The following is a 19,520-nucleotide window of genomic DNA, read 5'->3' on the forward strand; positions in this document are numbered from 1 at the left end:
GGAGACCCAAGATGGAGGCCTCCAATTTGTTGGCCAAAATAGAGAAGGTATGCATTCCATGTTCTTTCCCTCCTACCCAGCAAAGAGGTGAAAGTACATAAGCTAGTTGGAAGAATTGCTCAGGCAAAGCAATATGGCCACAACAACAACTTCACCCTGGGAGTTAGTAACTCTATTCTGAGGTTGGCTTGGGTTCACAAGTGGCATTTTCCCCCCCTTTCCTCTGTTACCTACAGGGGGACTGACAAACCTTTGAGAGTGTTTGAATTCAAATTTGCTGACCCTGCTAGGAAATTGTTTTGTCACCAAATAATGGGAAGTGCACCACCAGGGGACAAACTCCACAGCTTGAATAGTGTTGACAGGAGACTTTAGAGATGTACAGGGGAGGTAAGCAGCTTTTTAGTACTTACAGAGGGCTGCAGGGAGCTGCTGAAAGGATCCATTTGAAACGGGTTTTCAAACAGGCCATCAGGCTTGGGAGCTGGCAGAGTGCTGTGTCTGGGAGCAGGCTTTGGTGGTTCTGTGTAGAAGATACAGTTTAAGCAAGTTACTTTCCTTGTGGAAAAAGCTCAGATCAAGGCAAACCTTGATTTCTGCATGAACATGCAGCATTCTCCAAAACCTGAATATTAGTTTTGAATGATTTTCTAAAAAGTGGATTTCAAGCTAGTATCAACTTTGTGCAGAAAGTCATTACTGTGGGGAATTTTAGTTATTGCTAAAAAAAGGTGTTAATCTAAGTAGTTCATACTGGAAAGCAACTCAAGTCTCTAGTTTTGAAAGTGCTGGGGACAAAGTCTCTAAATAACTCACTTAGTTATCTGAATACTAGAGGGCAGTGTTGGGCTGCAAACAAACAAACAAAGGATGACCCTCAACGACACTTGCTAGTCAGAACAAGTTAGCTCTGCTACATTCAACAGGAATGAACCTAGTAATCTAAAGGCCACTTAATTATTAAAATTAGTAGCCTAGAGGGAGGATCTCAGGGTTTACTGTTCTTACTGATTAAGCATTAAGAGGGAATTTACCAGTGATTTTAGTAGAGAATTGATTAGATTCCAAGTCATCATGATCAGCATTGTCTTGAAGAATGCCCACTTTACTAGTAAAGTAAGTAGTGAAAGCTCCAGAAGCACCCAGAAGATTCTGCTGCTGTTCTCCCCTCCTGGCTGGTACTGCAGGTGGCTTGGTCAGCTGGAAGTCTTTAAACATTTCTTTTACATCTTTTTTCTCTTTATCCCCAAGTGGGTCTAAGGCAGTGAAGGCATCATTTTCCTTCTTAGATGGCTCCTTCTGAGGTGCAGTTCTGGGTGGTGGTTGAGGAGGGCTTGTTGCAGAGATGGAAGACAACATAGAAGAGGGCTGTGTACCAGATGGAAACATGCTGGTCTGGAAAGGATTTCCAATGGTGGACGGCTGTGCCCAAGTAGTAGAAGACACATGCGCTGGCTGACCCCAGAGGCCAGGAGACTGAGATGGTGACGGGGCTCCAAAGGATGCAGGCTGACTCCATCCTGAAACTGCCGGAGTATTACCAAAAGCAAGTGATTGAGTAAATCCTGTAGGTGGAGCACCAATAATTGAGCCAGGAAATACTGATGTGGCATGATTGAAAACAGAGGATTGTTGACTCCATGGTGGAGGAGAAGATGTTGCTGGCAGGCCCCCTAGGAAACAAAATTAAATGAAAGACTTGTATATATGCTATGGTTAGGCATCTCTGTAGGTGGAATGTATGAATATTTGTGCTCCTCAGAGTTTTCACAGTACAAATCTATGCATCACTGAAAGGTTACACTCCAATGCCTGTGTAAGCTCTTCTAACAGAAGCTTTCAAAGCTGTGGGTAGCTCAAAAGCTTGTCTTTCACCACTGGAAGTTGGTCCAATATATTACCACACCCCATTGTCCAAGTACTGTAGTCTACTTCAGCCACTTTAGTTTGGGCCCTCCTGAAGCCCTAAAACTTGCTGCTTGTTTTCAGATATTTGATCAAGTGTTGAGTGTCTGCTCCAGACATCATGGATATACGGTATGTTAAACCAAGGTAATACAAAATGCTTTCTGAGGTCAGTTAATCCTGATTAGCTCCATGTCTATGCTGCCAAGAGCAAGTTTTACCTGCAAGTAGGAATTTGTATCAGATGTGTTCAGTGTAATATGCCTACACAGCACACTAGGAGAGAGTTTAAAAGCTCCACAATTTTCTTTTTGGTCATCCTGGACTGAACCTGGTCGAGAATGCAGAAGAGTTGTCAAGGTCACAATAGGATTCCTGCCTCCATTGGGGCAAGCAAATTATTTCTAAAAGGTGACTAGTCTGCTAGTCCCATTAAAAAAAAAAAAAAAAAGTTATTCCTCAACTCACCTGTGAGGATCTCTTAAGTGGTTTAAGCCAGACAGGTTTGAGCATGTTTTGTTAGTGACCCAAGATCTTACTTTAGCCTTAAGCACATTGTTAGCAGGCCAGGTTTCAGCATAAGACATGAATGCCAAGTGAGGCCATTGGCTCTTGCAGGAAAAGAGTCTAGAACTATATATTCTCAGCAGGCTGTGTCAGTCATTTAGCCATGCATTTCATTACTACTTTCTTAAAGTAAAAAAAGTGTTTATTAAAACTAAACAAGTTTTGACCATCTTCAGTCACTTAACTCCTACCTCTACCTCCCACGCTGTACAGAAGCATCTTGCCTTCCCACCTTGATTTTAACTCCTTGCCTCCCCCAATCATATTAAGCCTCAGTGGTTAGTAAGCCTAATGGATCCCTTCCAAAGATCTTATGGCTTTATGCATTGGTAGATTAGTCCATCTCCTGCTTTTACTTTAAGCAGCACTTTTTTATAGTGAAATCACCCCAACCCTGTTTATTGCCCTCCTCCTTTAAGGCATTTTGGAGTGCAATTCTTAAAGTTAACACTGCTTTGCTAAGATTTAAGTAGATATTACTTTTGTATGCAATATTTTATGCCACTGCATATCAGCTTTATAATGGCACTGCATTGACTCCTGTTCAGATAGCTATACATTATAGCCCCAGGGCCATCTCTGTGATCCTGTTGTCTAGCTAATATCCTCAAGCTACAGTTAGCATGAGAGGATCCAGAGGTTGGGAAAAAAAAAAAAAAAAAAAAGTCTTAATTTTTAAAGACTGTTCTCTTCCCTTCCCACCTCCACAGCCCAGTTACTTGTGATCCATCCTGGTCAGTGATTGGATGTAGGAGTATTTCACTTCATCGGAGTTACAAGTAGCAGTGGAGTGTATGAGTTATCCAATGGTGCCAGAGTGAGCCAGTAAGTGAGTTTAGTTAGTTGCTTATTAGCTTTGTTAGTTCCCTTTAACTTTTGTTAAAAACCACCTTGTATGGGGACCACCCCCAAATTTATTGCTCCATTTCCCCAGATTTTAGAAGTGATTGATTTCCCCTCTTCAAGGAAGTGGGAGACTTGCTTCCCCAATGCAAGTAGCATTAACATTTGCGCTCCTGAATCTGGATTAGATTCCAGTGTTCAGAATCACTAGTGCAATTTTCCATGCCCACATGGCTCTGCAGGAGGCAATAGCTTGGCTGGATGCAGAACTCCTGCAACCAAGTAAGGAAGGCTATGGATCAATCATTTGTCATGGAGAAGCCAAAAAATGTAAAGCTCAATTTATGGCTGTTCCTATGAACAACTGAATACAGAACCTTCGTGGGGGTGGAAGGTCTTGACATATGGTAAAAGTGCGTTGGAGGTCCAACTGTATTTAGTCTATTTAAATACGGACTTTAATATATTAAGACATTAAGTTATAGGTGTCCCAATTATCTATACAGCAAGGAACATTTGGGCTAGTTCTCAGCACCTCCAAATTTTAGGAAAGTTATTGAAAACTTAGTAGCACTGAAGGCACAATTCTGAGCTAGTGTATTATAAGTCTGAAGGAACATATATACACAGAACAGTAATGGAATAAAGAAAGATAGCCAGCTGTGCACAGAGTCTGCCAGGAGTTACTCAGGTAAATCAATAAATACTTACCTGACAGCCAGCCAATCTCCCCAGTACAATATCTGTAGAGTTAAACACATGGAAAAAACCTCCATGTTTTAGAAGTGGAGTAGTCTAGTGGATAGGGTACCAGACTAAGGTAGGAGACCTGGGTCTATCCTTAAGTTGACAGTGACCTGGTGAGAGACCTTGGGCAAGTCACTTCAACTCTGCCTCTCACCCCTTCTGTGAACCTTTCATTTGGGGATATTGTGTTAGGCATTTCGAGTCCCTGTTGGGTCATTACACCTTTATAGTGCAGTAGCATGTGTTTTCTTGGGGTATGTCACTGGGAAGCACATTCCCACCTGCAGACATATACATGAGTTAATGTGTTAAAACACAAGGAAAGCGCCCACTTGTTAGTGGTAATTTCTCTAGCTGTGATAAAAGAAACTTGTCAATATTCTGGACTGGGAGATTGAAAGTCTTTAGATTGTTCTCTTCCTATACTATTTTAACAATTAGTATTGTTACCTTGTGGCGTATGTGAAAAGGTACTAGCAGGGAACCAGAATCTGTTTTGAACGTACATGGTGCAAAACACTCTATTGAGCTAAAAACCAGAAGACTCAGCTAGGTCTCCCAGAGGAAGGACTCTAAGGAGATGCTGTCAGGTTGAGGAAGAAGGAGAGAATGTTACATACAAGAGGGGGGGAGGGACGCGTGAACTCCAGCACTCTTGCTAAGAGGATATGTAAATTTAAGCTTTACTTGTTAAAAAAGTACATCAGTTGAAGTGCCCAACAAACACGGATTCTTTCAGCTTAGTTAATGTAATGAACTAACCTAGACCAGCCATGGGTGCTATGGTAGGAGGACTGGTTCTGAAGAGGTCCAGTGGGTTGGTTTGCACCAGTGCAGGTTGTGCTGCAGGAGACGTCAGACCTGGGGCCTCTGTAGCACTAGATGCAAAGAGGTCTGAGCCAAACAAATCATTTGCTGCACTCTGGAAACAGGAAAAGAGGGTTTTATTGGGTTATGGTAACTGACAGGAAACCAATTCATTTCTGGGCCTCATTTTCAGTAAAGTTATTGATATAGAACTTTGTCCATCTTGGTAGTATCTACTATTAGGCAAAACTGAGCTCTGATAAGGTTGTTGTGGTTCTGGAACCAGGAGACATGGGAACCAAGTATTACACTAAAAACACTGGTGGGCTGCAAAATTTGAGTTCTAATCTTAAAACTAGATGCTTCCTCCCTATCTAAAGCTGGCTGGGGTGTGTTTTAGAATACCATTCATAATGAAATTAGATTACCATAAGTAAGATGATAGACTAGTGTGGCTTTAACACTGTTTAATGTTGTTCATGCATGCCAAGTACATTGTTCTTGAAACTAAGCACTGGCAAGATGTATTAGGCCTACTATGACAATTTAACTCCATCTGTCAAATGTGCTGCAAGAGAATCAAGGGAGTGTTTTATCTAAGCTACTTAACTATTTAAGTACACTGTTTACATATTGCAGTATTTTTCAGATTTCAGCATACTAAAGGCTTTCACATATTATAGCCAAAAGTTAGGTGAAATGACTTCACAGTGGAACTAGCCTAATGGCAGTTAGGTTAGCCTCTGAAACAGCCTAATCAGAAGGCACTGAGATTGTATTTAGCTTGCTGCAGAATGCAGCATTCCCCAAAGTTTTATAGAATAAATGTGTACTGTAAGGACTTCAGAATTACTGAAATTGTTGAGCAACTTCAAGCTATTTTGACTATTGTCTGCTAGAGGGCGATTTAACTAATTTACTACCTAGTTTCCAAATTCTAGGTTAGCATTTTAATTTCCAACAGGCACCTTAATGACAGTTTCTGTATTTAAATATTACAATTACTACATACATGTCAGGTCAAAGTACTTACCAGAGTTAGTGAAGTATGGCAGCATTGGAAATAAGAGTGTATATTTAGTGATCATAACCATTACAAATATACACAGGAAAGCATAAAACATGATTGCAGAGGAAATATGGTGGGTGGAATAGAATTGAAGAAACAGTTGTGTTGTAGAGTAGCAGGAATAGTTTAGCCAGTATCACATCATACTTTGGGAAGAAAAAGGAAAGCTTCCTTCACCCAGCCCATCTAACAGAGCATGCATGTCAGCATTAAATATTTGAAGATGGTTCACCTTAACAGTCCTCCTTCCTCTTCCTGGTTTGGTACTTTGTGGAGGTGGGCTAATTGTTATGGAGTCATGTGACATGAGCTGGACATTGCTTTCAGAGTCCAGCTTTACCCCATTTTGCAGAGATAATCCTTTGGTAGGGCTTTCCACAATTAGGTTTGTTGAGGATTTGGTCAGAAAACCATTCTGTTCTCTTTCTGGTACCCCATTGTGTGTCCTTGCTGCTAGCTGCATTGGCTTACTCTCAAGAGGCCACTGGCTTGACTGTATTTCCTGTTTGCCAGTTCTGTTAGAAATCTGGTCAAACTGTTTACCAAAATAGTCAATATCGCCATTTACAGCACCATTACCCAAGAAGCTCAGACTTTCCTTCTTCTGAATTGGAGATTTTAAAGAATCAAATGAAGGCTGTGCAGATTGGTCTGGTTGTGTGAAAGGATCATCACGGAAAGGATCTGGATTGGGAGTGGGGAAGAAGCTGAGATTGGTAGCGAAAGAACTTTCAGGCAAGAAAGGTGTCTGTGGCTTTGGTCGCGGAAGAGGGGAAGTGATGCCATTCAAGAAGGGACTCTCTGTTACACAAGTCTGATTGTTCTCAATTTCAGAGTTTAGATCCACTAACAGGATATCTTTACTCTCCTATTAGTTTGGAAAGAAAAAAGTAGAGTTAGTTGAAGTTTTTTTTTTTTTTTTTAAACTGAAAAGAGATTCAAGGCAGTGTGTTCAATCTTTACTGTGCAGAAAATTAAAGACACCTCTAGCTGGTATTGAGCACTTCATGTTTGTTATCAGAACATCTGAGGATCTCAACTTTGTTTTACAATTAGCAAAAACCTTGATGGGGTTAGAAGCCAGGCAGGTACACCTTTGACTTTGTACTTGTCATTTAAAAAACACTCACTACAGAAGTGCATACATTACAATAGCTCTCATTCTAAATGCCATGAAAGCAGCTACAGGACGGTGCTTAGCCTGTCTGAAAGACATTAGTCATATCAGCAAGTCATTTGAAGTTTTATAGCAGTGCCTTAGTATTCCAAGTTTACATTACAGCAGTGTATTACATCCAGAAGATGGTATGAAACTAAAGTGTAATATTTATGCGGCTGAGTAGCAGTCTGCCTACACAGTGCCATTTTTCTGTTACAGATTACACTTGCATGAGTGATGGAGGGCACCTGAAGGGAGGTACCAGCCACTGTTTGAATGACTAGGGTACCATCAATTTACTGCTGCAGTGTGCCATTAACATTGTAGACGGTGCTGAAGTAGGATTAGTAGAGTTTATTTTGGCAGTGTTAGTTTCACATTTCAGTGAAGTCACTTATAAGTGAGGGCTGTGGATTATGAAATATTGGGGGAGGGAGGCAGTACAGTAATTGTGAAGCACCTCATCTGACAGATTCAAGAGGCCAGCCAGCCTATTCTGGCCAAGGGACTCAAGATCTGTTCAATTCTTGAGCCAGCTTCTTAAGTGTAGCCCTTAAAAACTACTACATGGCAAGTTAAGTTTTGGAATTTGTGTGTAGTACTGCAAGTCTGCCTGCCTTTTAGCTACTGAAAGTCACTATTTGATGCACTAGAGGCAAACAGACATGGTTGAAGATGGTTATGCAATGAGAGGGAGAAAATTTAAGCCACTATGGAGCTATAATAGAAACCGGCTTATTACAAGAGACCCAGCAGAACAGGATAAAATTTAAATTTTTACTCTAGTTAGTGGCAAAGCTGCATTTGCACCAATTATCTTGGTTTCTAATTGTTAGAGAGAAGTTTGACCTAAATATAGCATTTAACCTATCTGAAGTTGCACCTCGCTTGAGTAATTTGTTACAAAGTGAAACAGCAAGCAACTATTATATTGCAAGATAGGTCTTACTTACTGTGGGACTGTTCAGATCAGGAGGAGTGGACATATCCCCAAACAAATCCATCTGGTCAACACCCTTAAAATTAAGTATTTGGAAGAGATTCAGATTCTGTGTAAGGCAATGATTTCACTACACTGATGTAAGCTTTTAAAGACCAGCAGTGTGCAAACATATTAAAGCAAAGTCTAAGATATTCCACTTTTAACTCCAGGATGTATGCAAGTTAATCTTAGTATAGTAGCTTCATGTGTACTCTTAGAAACCTCTATTTAAGAGGTCTGCTATGTAGTGGAAGGTAGTAATTACTACACCCCTTTCAGGAGTTTTGCCTTGTGTAACCTACATTTCATCTCACTTAGAATGTTTACTTCAAAAAAGTAAATACAAAAGTAGTGTCAGTTACTGAAAAATTACCTACTTTCTCATTTTTGCCATATAATAGATATGAACAAATATTGTACTTACATTTCCCTATAGTATATAGAGCAACAAACAAGTCTTGTATAAACTAAAATTTCATACAGACTTCCACTAGTGCTTTTATGTAGCTGGTTGTAAAATTAGGCAAATATCTAGAGGAGTTGATGTACCCCCTGCAAGACCTCTGTGTACATGTACCCCTGGCTGAGAACTACTGGTTTAAAGGAAGCTAAATACTCAAGTTGGAATTATGTCAACATACCAGTTTTATTTTGTCAACTTGATCAGTCAATGCATCGCTACCATTCTGGAAGTTAAAATAAAGGCAACGTTAGGGATAAACCAAGTTTGAAACTGGCACCTTTTAAGCAGAAGGATCACTGGAATAACGGATTATGTTTTGTCAGAGGGAGACAATGGACTACAATCAAAGCTGTTAGGGTTGTGAAGAGGTAAGACCATTTGTATTGCTCTACAGTACTCTTCACCAGAACGCAATTTGTCGTCTCCAACTTTACTTGCTAGGTAAACAGTATATGAAGATACTAGAGATTAATCTCACTTGTTTAAAGTGCATGTATTACTCAGATTGAAAGAGTAAAGTTTTACCTCAACTGTCTTATTGGCTTCTTCATTCTAAGAAGGAAATATAGATATTACACATTAGCATCTTGCCATTACTTGATTGGCAGAAGATCAGATTCCTTCCTGTAAGGAACTCTAACAGCTTTTGGAACTGGTAGAGGAAGAATTTGAATATTTCTTAGCTAGACTGCTCTGATAGTAAAGCAAGTGTTGCCAAAAGCCAAGGACAAAGCTAAATTTTGAGATGAAACATACAATAAAGCAAGCACTGAAGCTCTAACCTACTTTGCACTTTGTGATCTTTTCAAATAGGAAAGTTCTATTAATGGAGACCCTTCGAACACTAAGCAGCCTAGTTACTTGTGTGTTTTCATTTAAGCTTTTGACATGTACGCAATAGTCATGCACACAAGCTAGTAGAGCAGAGATTCAGTGATGCTAGAAGCTACACAGTTGTCAGTTGAGCTATTCAGGAGATACTACAGTTGAAATATGGTCATGCTGAACAAAGGTAGCCATTTTGATCAGCAGCTATTTGCTAGGCAACTGTTGTCCTCCTACCTATACACTATTTCTCATTGAAAGGATCTTAAAAAGATACTTGCCTTTTTCTTATCCTCTTCCTCCTTTTTCTTGATGTTATAAATTACTTGGAAAAGGTCCTTAAGATCAACAACTAGTGGTTCAGCCTGAAAGGGAAAGTTTCATACTTTAGGTTTTTGCAGAGAATATTCTCTAACTGGTGGCTTGCTGTTCAATAGGAACAGCATTTACTATTGAAAGGTTGCATTGGTATTCTATTGTTAACATTTCCAGGCTGTATTCCTAACTGCTTTATCATGGAGCTCTGTACTTAAACATCTTTCACTAAATGAAACCAACTGTCACTTGCATTTAATAAAAGGGACCAAAAGGAAGGTAGCAGTCTTTCCACTTGCTGTCAACAGTAAGACATATGTAATGAAGAGGACTTTAACCTCAGGCTAAAACAGGAAGAAACATTTCTGTGCATAATCCAACAGTAATGGTGCATGACCTGCACCCCTTGTAAACTCTCCAGGGTAAGGACTGTGCCTTCCTTGGTACATTGCTAGGCATGTTCTGGGAACAGGTTCACTGTTTTCTGTAAGAGGATGATCCATATTGCAGGCTTTTGATTAAACTCATGGGTAAAGTCCACAGGTAGGAAAAAGGGTACCCCATTCTCCAACAATTACTGCTGCACCCAGCTTTTGCCAGCTGGGCCATTTGATTATCATCCCTGTTTTCTATTTGAGACTAAAGTGCAGCTGGCTTAGCCACACAGTTTTAGGATTTGAGATATTTTCCTTTCCACATGCCCCCCCATTCTGAAGGACTTTTTCCTAAAGTTACTCAATTTTATTCATTTAGCATTTGCTGGCTGCATAAGTATCTGGAGCAGATTGATACCCCAGAATTGGGGGGAAATGGGCAAAAGACGAGCAATCTTGGATTATGGAATAGACATGCTATGTTTGCTCTGTTTATTTTAGCCAGAAAAGCACCTTTTCTGCAAAGTCTTTAAGGAGACTATTCTAAAAGAAGTTGTTTCCCATCCCTAGTCTCCTCCCAGTTGTTTAGTCTTCCTGATGGTATTCAGGAGATGTTTAAAGCTAAATTATATTTTTGCTTCAGATTTTTTTACATGGTTCTTTGTAAATTAAGAACATTAAGACCTAGTCTGCTCCTAAAAAGGTGAATTGACCCAGCTACCTCTCTCAGGGCTGTGAAAAAAGTCTGTCCTGTGACATGTAGTTAGTTTGGCCTAACCTCCACTGTAGATGCAACTGGATGGAAGAGTTGCATTAGCCTAGGTACTGCCTCACAGAGTTGGATTTAGTGGAAGGGGGGTCTGCTTCCCCTCCCCCATCAGTGTAGGAATGTCTATGCTACAGCACAACAGCCATAGCTGTGCTGCTGTAGTGTAGACATGGTCTCAGGTGCCAAGTCAAATCCTGAAAGTTAGGAAATGCCAGCATTAGGGTTGCTTTGGAAACCTTTAAGCATACTTAGCACCCTTGTGCACGATATAGCCTTAATTACAAAATACTATATCTGGGCTGCTGCCAGATCTGATGCTTGGCAGGTCTGGCTCTTGATCCTTCGACATTTAGATCAGGAAGCTTTCTTCATATTGTACTCCTCTACACCCTTATGACCCAAGCAAAGAGCACAGAAGAGAGGCTCCCTGCCCTCAGGTCAGGTGCTTGGACCAGACCGTTTACAGCAGACCATAACTAGAGCATGGCCAGTGTGCATGGTACCTTCAGGGAATTTAGCTAAGGAGTACTTGGCACATGCTCAGATCTGTTTCTGGGAAGGTAATGCCAGGTCTGGTCAGTTTAGCTTTTTTGAAATAGCACAGTTCTAATCAGTGAACTGTGAGCCAGATATGAAATGGAGCTGCTGGAGATATGGCTTGTGATCTAGTAGCAGATGTTAGACAGGAACAATGAAGTCATAATTAGTCAAACTTGCAGAATGACCACATCCACAAGTCAGCATTTAGGCTCAGACACTGACATTAGTGCTGGCTTCTAACAGTTTATTACCCTTTTTAAGGGTGCAGACTAGGGTTCATGGCCATGAACACAAAATTTATTGTTGTGCACAGGTTTATGAAGTTGCTCACCATTAAGAGAAGGGCTCCTTTGGCCAGCAGCAGAACTTTGCATGCTAAAATGCAATAAAACTCAATCTTCTTAGTGCCTACAGCAGTAGCTCAGGCCACTTCAGTAACTTACATCTCAATGCTGGGTTAAACATCACATGATGCTGTGGTAACAAGTTCTTAAGACATGCAATGTTATTCCTCAACTTGATGCTTCGTACAATGGAGTTTTCATTTTGGAAGTTAGCCCACTGAATACACTTCTTGCCCATGTGTGTCATAAGACTGTCAGTTTTGGATGGATTGATTTATTGAGAGACATTTAGAAAAGCATAAGCAATATGTCCAAAAATTGATATGCATTAAGGTCATCCTGTGGGACTCGCCCAACAGATTCCTTGATTCATACCTGTTGTGCGGTTTTTATGGCAAAAAACTGATGCTGTCCTTCTCCTCCACAAACATAACCAAATGCACGGTTGTCAGTCACATCCCGAGCAATAAAGGAGATTTTGTTTACTGGATGCTCATGTTCTATGACCTAGAATTGAAATGGGATTAATTCCAGTCTTTTGAAAGAGGGACATGACTGTTTGGTACAGCAGCAGAAGAGAACTAGAACATGCAAAGAGAAAGCTATGCAATGACAGTCACTTCAAGTCTTCTATACAATAAAGACTTCATGAGCTCAAAATTAAAGTGGGGAAAAAAAGACAGGGAAATATGCAAGTGGTTTGCAAGTTAGCATTAATGTTTGGCACACTCTGTATCCCTAGAAACAGGACAGAAACAGTGCCTATGGAGTTCAGCCCCCTCCGTCTCAACAACGTATGGAAGAGTGAGTAGCAAGACAGATTAGCTCCTATTTCTCCCCTAGGAGAGTCCTCTGAGGTGTTCTACATGTTGGAAAGAACTTTTTTGGTCTTTAAGTTTCAGGTGAAGATGTTACCAGGTCTAGTTTCTTCTCCAATGATCCCAGCTGCATTGTCTTAATGGTCAAGAACTAGCTAGTTCTTTGAATTCTTACCCCAGTTTTCTCATCAATTATCTTGATACCAGAAAGGGAGATGTTCACCCAGATCTTCTGTTTGTGCTGTCCCTGGGAACGGGCTGCTACTGCCATGCCCTAAGAGAACAGGAATGTTAGGGTATGAGAATTTGTGTAATTTAAACTTGCTGGGTGCCAATGTGTTCAGCTGGAGTCAAAATTCTCTCTGGTGGCCAGATTCTAGCATTATCTGTACTAATGTGGGTGCATCATAATACTTTATCTTTGGGTGCCCAAATATAAGCTGGGGTACAACTTACTCAAAGCATGCAAGTGTTTAGTGCAGTTGGGGGAACAAACTTGAGACCCTAGTTTAGGTTTGTAAGAGGTTTACAGCAAATTTGGCTCCTGTTGAAGAGATGCTATAGCAGCAATATCTTTACTAGACCAAGTCTCCTTCCTGACTTGGTTTAAACTAATGAATTTGAGACAAGTTGCATGTCTGCCCAACAAGACTAAGTCATTAGTACCCAAGTGACTGATGACCGAGCCATGTAACCCTGAACATGCTTCATGTTGTTCTTGGTTCACTCTTTGCTTTGCCTGCATCTTTCCCCTGCTAAAGGTCATAGGTCTTAAGGTTTTGAGAATTCTTGTGTTAGAACATGCATTACAATAATGGTGGATGCATGTTAGTCAAAACCTTTTCTATTAGAAAATAAAGGTCTAATAGAATTTGCAGTCTTCATAATGGCTAGAGAAGTTCTCCTTCTTACCTTCATTCTCTTCCAAGGAATTTAAAGTCTCAAGTTTGGGATTCGGTTTTGATTCACCAGTAGATGCCAACCTGCACCTTCCAGTTCAGGTGCTAAGAGCTATATTGATTATGAAGTGTTTGAAGAGCAATTTTCAGATTACAATGAGCAGTTGAGTTTTGGGCTAGTTCCTTTCCTTCATGAGTGCTATTAATCTCTTTGGAGGAAGGGTGCTACTCTAGTTAGGATCTGTGCCCCACTGAAGTGTGGTCATTACTTGGAGGTTACTTTTGGTATCCAGTGGAATTTGTGGTACAGAGGGCATGAGACCACTATATCCTGCCTACTGGCTAGCATGCATGGCCTTTTAGCTAGACTAGTTCAGGCCTTTACCTTCAGTTTCATCATTGAATCTTGGCTCATTTTGTCTCCTCTTGCTTCTGGAACATCATCAATGCCAATCAGCTTGGCTTTGTATCTTACACCATCACCTTTGAATCTGGCCAGAAGAAATTCATCTGTCTTTTCTGACCCTGAAAGGTAGATACATTTTTAAATGGCTTTCAGAGCTTAGTTATTAATTTTGTAATCCATTCCAGCCTGTTGCTAATTGACATAAGCAATACTAAACTATATGGCTTTCAAGATATTGGCTAAATGGGAGTGTCCAACTCTTGTACCACTAAGTCCCCATGATGATTAGATAGTGATTTAACAATTGTGGGGAATACTGGACAGTTAGACTTGTAATATTGATTCTCTCTAAATTAAGAATTGCTTCTCCCATATCAGTTATAGTTTAGTCTTCAGAAGGTATAGAACCAAGGTTATGCTACTGGCTTTCGATCTTGAAGTAGGCATGTTAATACATGCCTAGACCCAAGGTAAGCCACAAAATGACAGATGGATTAGTCATCACTAGTTCTGGATTAGAAATCTTGTTTGATAGCAAATTCAGACACTGGTTAAAGACAATGGGATTTTATGTAGAAAATTAGATTTCTCTTCCATTTTGCAGTGAATCTGTTTACATTTTAGTGGCAATAAAGAGTTTTATTTACAAGATCTATGGGTCATATATTGTGATTAAGGTCTACAGAAAGACACCTTATGTTTTGTCTCCTGCTAGAACAAAATATAGTTGTTCTACAGACTATGAAAGTTAAGTGTTTAGCCACTATTCTAAACAGGAACTAGTGTTGGATTCTGGGCCCGTTAAGATAATCTACTAGCAGGAATTAGCACTTCTAAAATTCAGGGCAAGTATTATACACCCAAAACCAAGTTTTAACCACTCTATAGTAGGCTGTGCAGATAATCTGCATGGTGGAGTCAAGTTTATGTTGCTAGAATTTCAGTTGGAGAGGATTTCCAAATCCAACTAAATTAGTAGTTAGTTTTTAAACCACTGTTCTGGAACAGTGAGCTACTCCTCTGAAGAAAAATATGTAACTGATACACCTGCAGTTATGACTCTTGCAGTTAAGTCAAGTTGCTTCTTCACCACCAACTTTGAGTTAGTTTAAGTTTTATGGACTCTAGAAAGTAAGGAGAGTGTCAATTTGGTATTGAAAGTTTGCTGGAATCTATTCTGTCATGGTAGTGCAAGAGAGTTTGAGCAAGTTCAACTCTGACAGATCCTCTTATAGGCTAGAGAAGTGATCATTTGGTTAAGCTATTGCTGTTTACATAAACCAGTCTCCTAGTTTACCCTACCCATGCATGCATGCAGACAGAATTGGTATGTGACAAGTGTCATGACAGCATGCTCCTCTATCAGCAGCAGCTGAAGTTTGTGTCATATCTGCAGCTGTGTTCTGGACTCTAAGTTACTTCTGCAAGTCAGCCATTTCCAGTAATGCAGTTGTATTCCATTGTACTAATTTGCATTTACTCCTTCACCTAGAGGAAGCCACACAACTTACTTTCTTGGTGTGATGACACCTTGAAGAGTTGTTTGGTATTGTCCCTTTTCTAACTTTTTCCATACTTACCTGATTAAGATGATTATCCATAAGAAGGCAGAAGCTGTTTAAGCTAGTATTTTGGAGGAACATTGAAAAGGGTGCAACTAAAAACGGTAATGAGCAGTCAAGAGGTTCACTAGTGCCTGGGTATGAGACTAGTGAAGGAGAGTCTTACATTTATGCTAGACTGATACCATGTTCAAATCACTCCCTTGTAATAAGGTAAGCTGTAATCTAAGGACACTTCCATAAACAGGGCCCCCAAACCAGGACTGTACAGCTTTGACTGACTTTCTGCTATGAGAGCAAATTACTGATGGAGCCCTGAAGTAACTCCCAGTGAAGTGAAGTAGGGCAAAACTGGTGCTGCAGCTTGATGTACTCTTGCTTCAATTGCTATCCCATTATGCTTTGCCCTGCCTCCACTGTTACATACCCAGAGGCAGAGACTCACATGGCCAGTATGTGAACAGAAATTCTATTCAGAACAAACTAGCAAGAGTTAGAAATAAGCTTCTTAGCCAGTGAATTCTAAGGATTTGTTTTTAGATGTTGGTCTTGCAATTCCCATCAAAAGATACCACTGATCATTCAGCATGTTTCTAAGTAGCATGCTCCCAGCTACAAAAAAAAAAAAACAACAATTATCTACATGTACAGGTAAAAGTGCAGAGGATTTGAGTGTATGGTGGGAGTCCTCACTTTCTAGGATTGTGGCTATTTAGTTGGTCATGAATTGAGCTGGGATTTGGCAGAAGTTTTAACACCAAGCTCCATTGCCTACAAATGAAGGATGAGTTACCTGCAAGTGTCAATCTTCTGGAAGATTTGACATCAGTGGCAATTGATGCTGAGCACTATAGAAGTGAAGCCACTTGGGGCTTGAAGGATTCAGATATTTTTGAACATCTTGGTAGTGTTTAATCAAACTTACCTACTCCCTGCCTGCCATCTAACTTACAGTCCCTTGAGGACTTCTGCTAGAATCCTGCATGTGCATTCAGAACAGTCATGAATTTCAAAGAGTGCCCTGAAGTGATATTTCAAAGAAATATGCTAGAGGAAAGATCAAATTGCAGCCTACATACAATGTAACTTTATACTGTTGGCATATATATGAATGGCTTACCCTTCTTTTTTTCCTTCTTTGATACAGGTGCTTTTGGTGCTGCCTGCTGCTCAGGCTGGTTGTTGATAGTAGTTGTTTCTACTTCGTTAGACATTGTGAGATGGAGGCCAGCCTTGACTCCAGAAGCATTAAAGGATGTGATACTTGCTGTGTTTTGGAAGTCCAAACAGTGATCAACAGACAGGCATAATACTTCACCTTCAGGAAGGAAATGAAGCACTTTAGTTAAACTGCCCATATTCCATTCAGTTATTTAAATGTCACCATATTAAGACTATTAAAAGTTACACTCCATAGCCCTGCCACATACAGGCCAGAAAAGGAAGTTAGATTTGGCATGAGCTATAGTTCCAGCTGCAGATCTTTAGTGCAAGACATTTTAATGTAGCCCATTAAGGGACACCAATATCCACATTATATGTCAGTAGCTTAAGTACTTAGCTATAAGACAGTTCAAGGTGGAGGTATTATTTGCTTGGTGTGCAAAGGAGGTCAAGATGTCAATTTCATGCAAGCAGTTTTTGCTTTATCTGTAGTTCAGGTGTTGGCTTCTAATCTAGCTAGACTGCCATTGTGATCAATCATGAGATTCTAGACAGTGATTGAGAAGTGTAGGGACTTGCTTGCTGTTCTGTGCAGAAGTGCTCCATACCCTTTACATTCAGGGCTTTTAGTGCCATGTGATGCCTGTTCACCAATATAGAACTAGCAGTGAAGTATTGCATAATCCACTTGGCAAAGCAAACAGATCCATAATTTCTGGTCCTGTACTAGTTTGGACAACAGGAATCTGATCTAGTGGCCAGAAACACCATTTTGGCAGAGAGTAAGGACTGTGCACCCTTCATATAGATCTGCCCAGAAGATCCCTTTGTCCTTGAAGGATTTTTTGTCTACCCCCTCCTCCCCCCCATATGCAAATGGATGATGGGGGAGAGTCATGTACAGCCGGTTTGTCAAGGTTATTCTCAAGGGTAGTTCTGCTTTATAAATGAGCAAGTTGAAAGACTATGGATGTATTGCAGTATTACCTACTAAACCCCTCATGTTTTCAGACAAAGTAAAGCCAAGTTACCTAGATAATCATTTGTGCACTGTTGGAAAGTGCAGAGTATTCAGAAGTAATCATGTTCCATACATTTAGTCAGGTTAACAGCCTAAAGATCCCTGGTACTCAAGGGAAGCCAGGTAGTTTTACAATAGCATCCCCTTTAAACCATCTCACTTGATTAAGAAGCCATGAAGTAATTGAGCATCTTTAACCTATGCAGCCCTGATCAGGTTCTAAGTGTTCTTCTGATGCAGTCTGAAAGACTGTTTACTAACAAATGCAACTAAATGTTAAAGTTACCCGATTCTTTGCCAGTGCTAAATCTGGAAATACTAGTACTCCACCTGGCAAAACTGGATTTCAAGATATGAAAGACATCCACAATGAGACCATATTTAAATGACTAAAAAAAAAGTCAGTCATCTGAGGTAAGCTAAAGCTGTCAGGAAATGGAACTAGGCTTCGGGGAAAATAAAGTAGACTTACTCTTCAGTGCCTAGAGCCAATTTAGAAAGCCACATTGATTACATCAGATGACAAATGAGATACTGACAATTACAAGCCAAAATTCCTCTTATGAAAGAGCTTAAAAGGTTCCATCTCAGTCACTGTAGCACTGAAGATAGGGAAGGCATTGGAATTGGTATAGACTATCGCAAGGCAAATTAGTGATTATCTTAATAAAAATTAAGGTTTTAACTAAGTTCCAGGAGAATTTGACAGCTGACGACATTGGCCTTTTAGTACAGATGGGGAAGGATAACTATGTAGCTCTTCAGTTTTTATTTCTGAATTTCAAATTGAAGCAAGTTTATTCTTAATTGTGAAATTCCCCAAAATGAACCTGTTCAAGTGGTTCTTTGGTGTAGGCTGAAAGCCAGCCATAAGGGACACTCCTCTAATTAATGGAGGTCTTGGGAAATATACATGTTGTTCAGGATTTCACATTTGTCCTCAGTTACCCAGAACAGTTGTGCTAATATTGCAACATTTTCTAAGAAAACTAGAGGAAATGTACTAGTTATCTAGTCAAGTGGAAGCTGCAGTGTTGGTTGTAGTATTGCATCTAAACACTACCAAGGCTATTGAAAGGCTGGAGCAAAGCTATCGAGCAGACTGGAAGAGAATTTCAATAAGAGGTTGCTGTGTTTCCTTTCTAAAGGAAATCAAAAGCTAGTCAGTGTTCAGGCTACTATACTACACACCAGCAAAAAAAAAAAAAAAAAAAAAAAGGCAGTCCCCTATGAAGAGGGGCAGAATTTTATTTGCCAAATCAAGCATCTGTAGCATAGGAGCAGTCAGCTAGTTGCTGGAGATCAGGGAGCTGAGCTTTAGTGTTTCCAGCCTAGCAATATAGTCAGCTATATGGAGTCTGCTCCCCCTGCTTCTGAAGATCACATCTTGTGGAAAAAGGTTAACTGTTGGCAAACGTTGTAGAAGTAGTCAATTCTTTGAGTTTAGAAAACTTAGTTTGTTACAGTCCAAAAAGAAATTCTGGTTCTGAGCCTTGACTGAAGCCTCCAAAGCCAACATGAAGTTAGTACAAGACTAATAAGCATTAAAAATTCTCAACTGTTCAAGTGCACAAGTTCAACTGCATTTAAGTGAGAAGACCCAGAAGGTTGTTTGAGGTATCTTATTGGAAACCAAGTAAACAAGTTCCAAATCCTATTATAAATGTACAAGATGTAGCAGGCAGTTAAAGTCAAACCACAGAAGAGACCAGGAGTCTTAAATCTAATATTAATAGCTCGTGTCTATTCATGAGTAGACAAGACTTCTTGATTGTGCACAAAGTTTTGTATTGCTCAGGAGTTTTGAATGTTTATGCTGGAAGTTACACCTTTGAAGAATCTGAACTAGGGAATTGCTGGACAGTTTGCAAGAGATTTTTCCAAAGCTAATATTTCTTGGATGGTATTGTTGCTTTTTTATTTTAGTTTCCCACCACTACA

The 19,520-nt window shown here is 40.1% G+C and overlaps 1 protein-coding gene across 4 annotated transcripts in view; it reads right to left on the reverse strand.

Moving 5' to 3' along the window:
* The window catches only part of DAB2 (DAB adaptor protein 2), a 40,179-nt gene that overhangs the window by 3,642 nt on the left and 17,017 nt on the right, over nt 1–19,520 (reverse strand). Inside the window, exons 2-13 of one of the 4 annotated variants that reach the window (XM_067545563.1) lie at nt 16,515–16,712; nt 13,812–13,951; nt 12,703–12,801; nt 12,085–12,216; nt 9,649–9,732; nt 9,068–9,094; nt 8,721–8,765; nt 8,051–8,113; nt 6,171–6,806; nt 4,825–4,984; nt 1,035–1,673; nt 414–523 (exon numbers count right to left, since the gene is read on the reverse strand). In XM_067545563.1, the coding sequence (XP_067401664.1) occupies nt 414–523; nt 1,035–1,673; nt 4,825–4,984; nt 6,171–6,806; nt 8,051–8,113; nt 8,721–8,765; nt 9,068–9,094; nt 9,649–9,732; nt 12,085–12,216; nt 12,703–12,801; nt 13,812–13,951; nt 16,515–16,608 (2,229 nt within the window). In that variant the 5' untranslated portion in view covers nt 16,609–16,712. The remainder of the gene's footprint in view (nt 1–413; nt 524–1,034; nt 1,674–4,824; nt 4,985–6,170; nt 6,807–8,050; nt 8,114–8,720; nt 8,766–9,067; nt 9,095–9,648; nt 9,733–12,084; nt 12,217–12,702; nt 12,802–13,811; nt 13,952–16,514; nt 16,713–19,520) is intronic. The other 3 variants (XM_067545564.1, XM_067545565.1, XM_067545566.1) reach the window with 3 other exon arrangements.

This window comes from Emydura macquarii, unplaced genomic scaffold (genome assembly GCF_026122565.2).
Source record: "Emydura macquarii macquarii isolate MOO-44397 ecotype Brisbane River unplaced genomic scaffold, CSIRO-AGI_Emac_v2 contig_1045, whole genome shotgun sequence".
NCBI lineage: Eukaryota > Metazoa > Chordata > Testudines > Chelidae > Emydura > Emydura macquarii.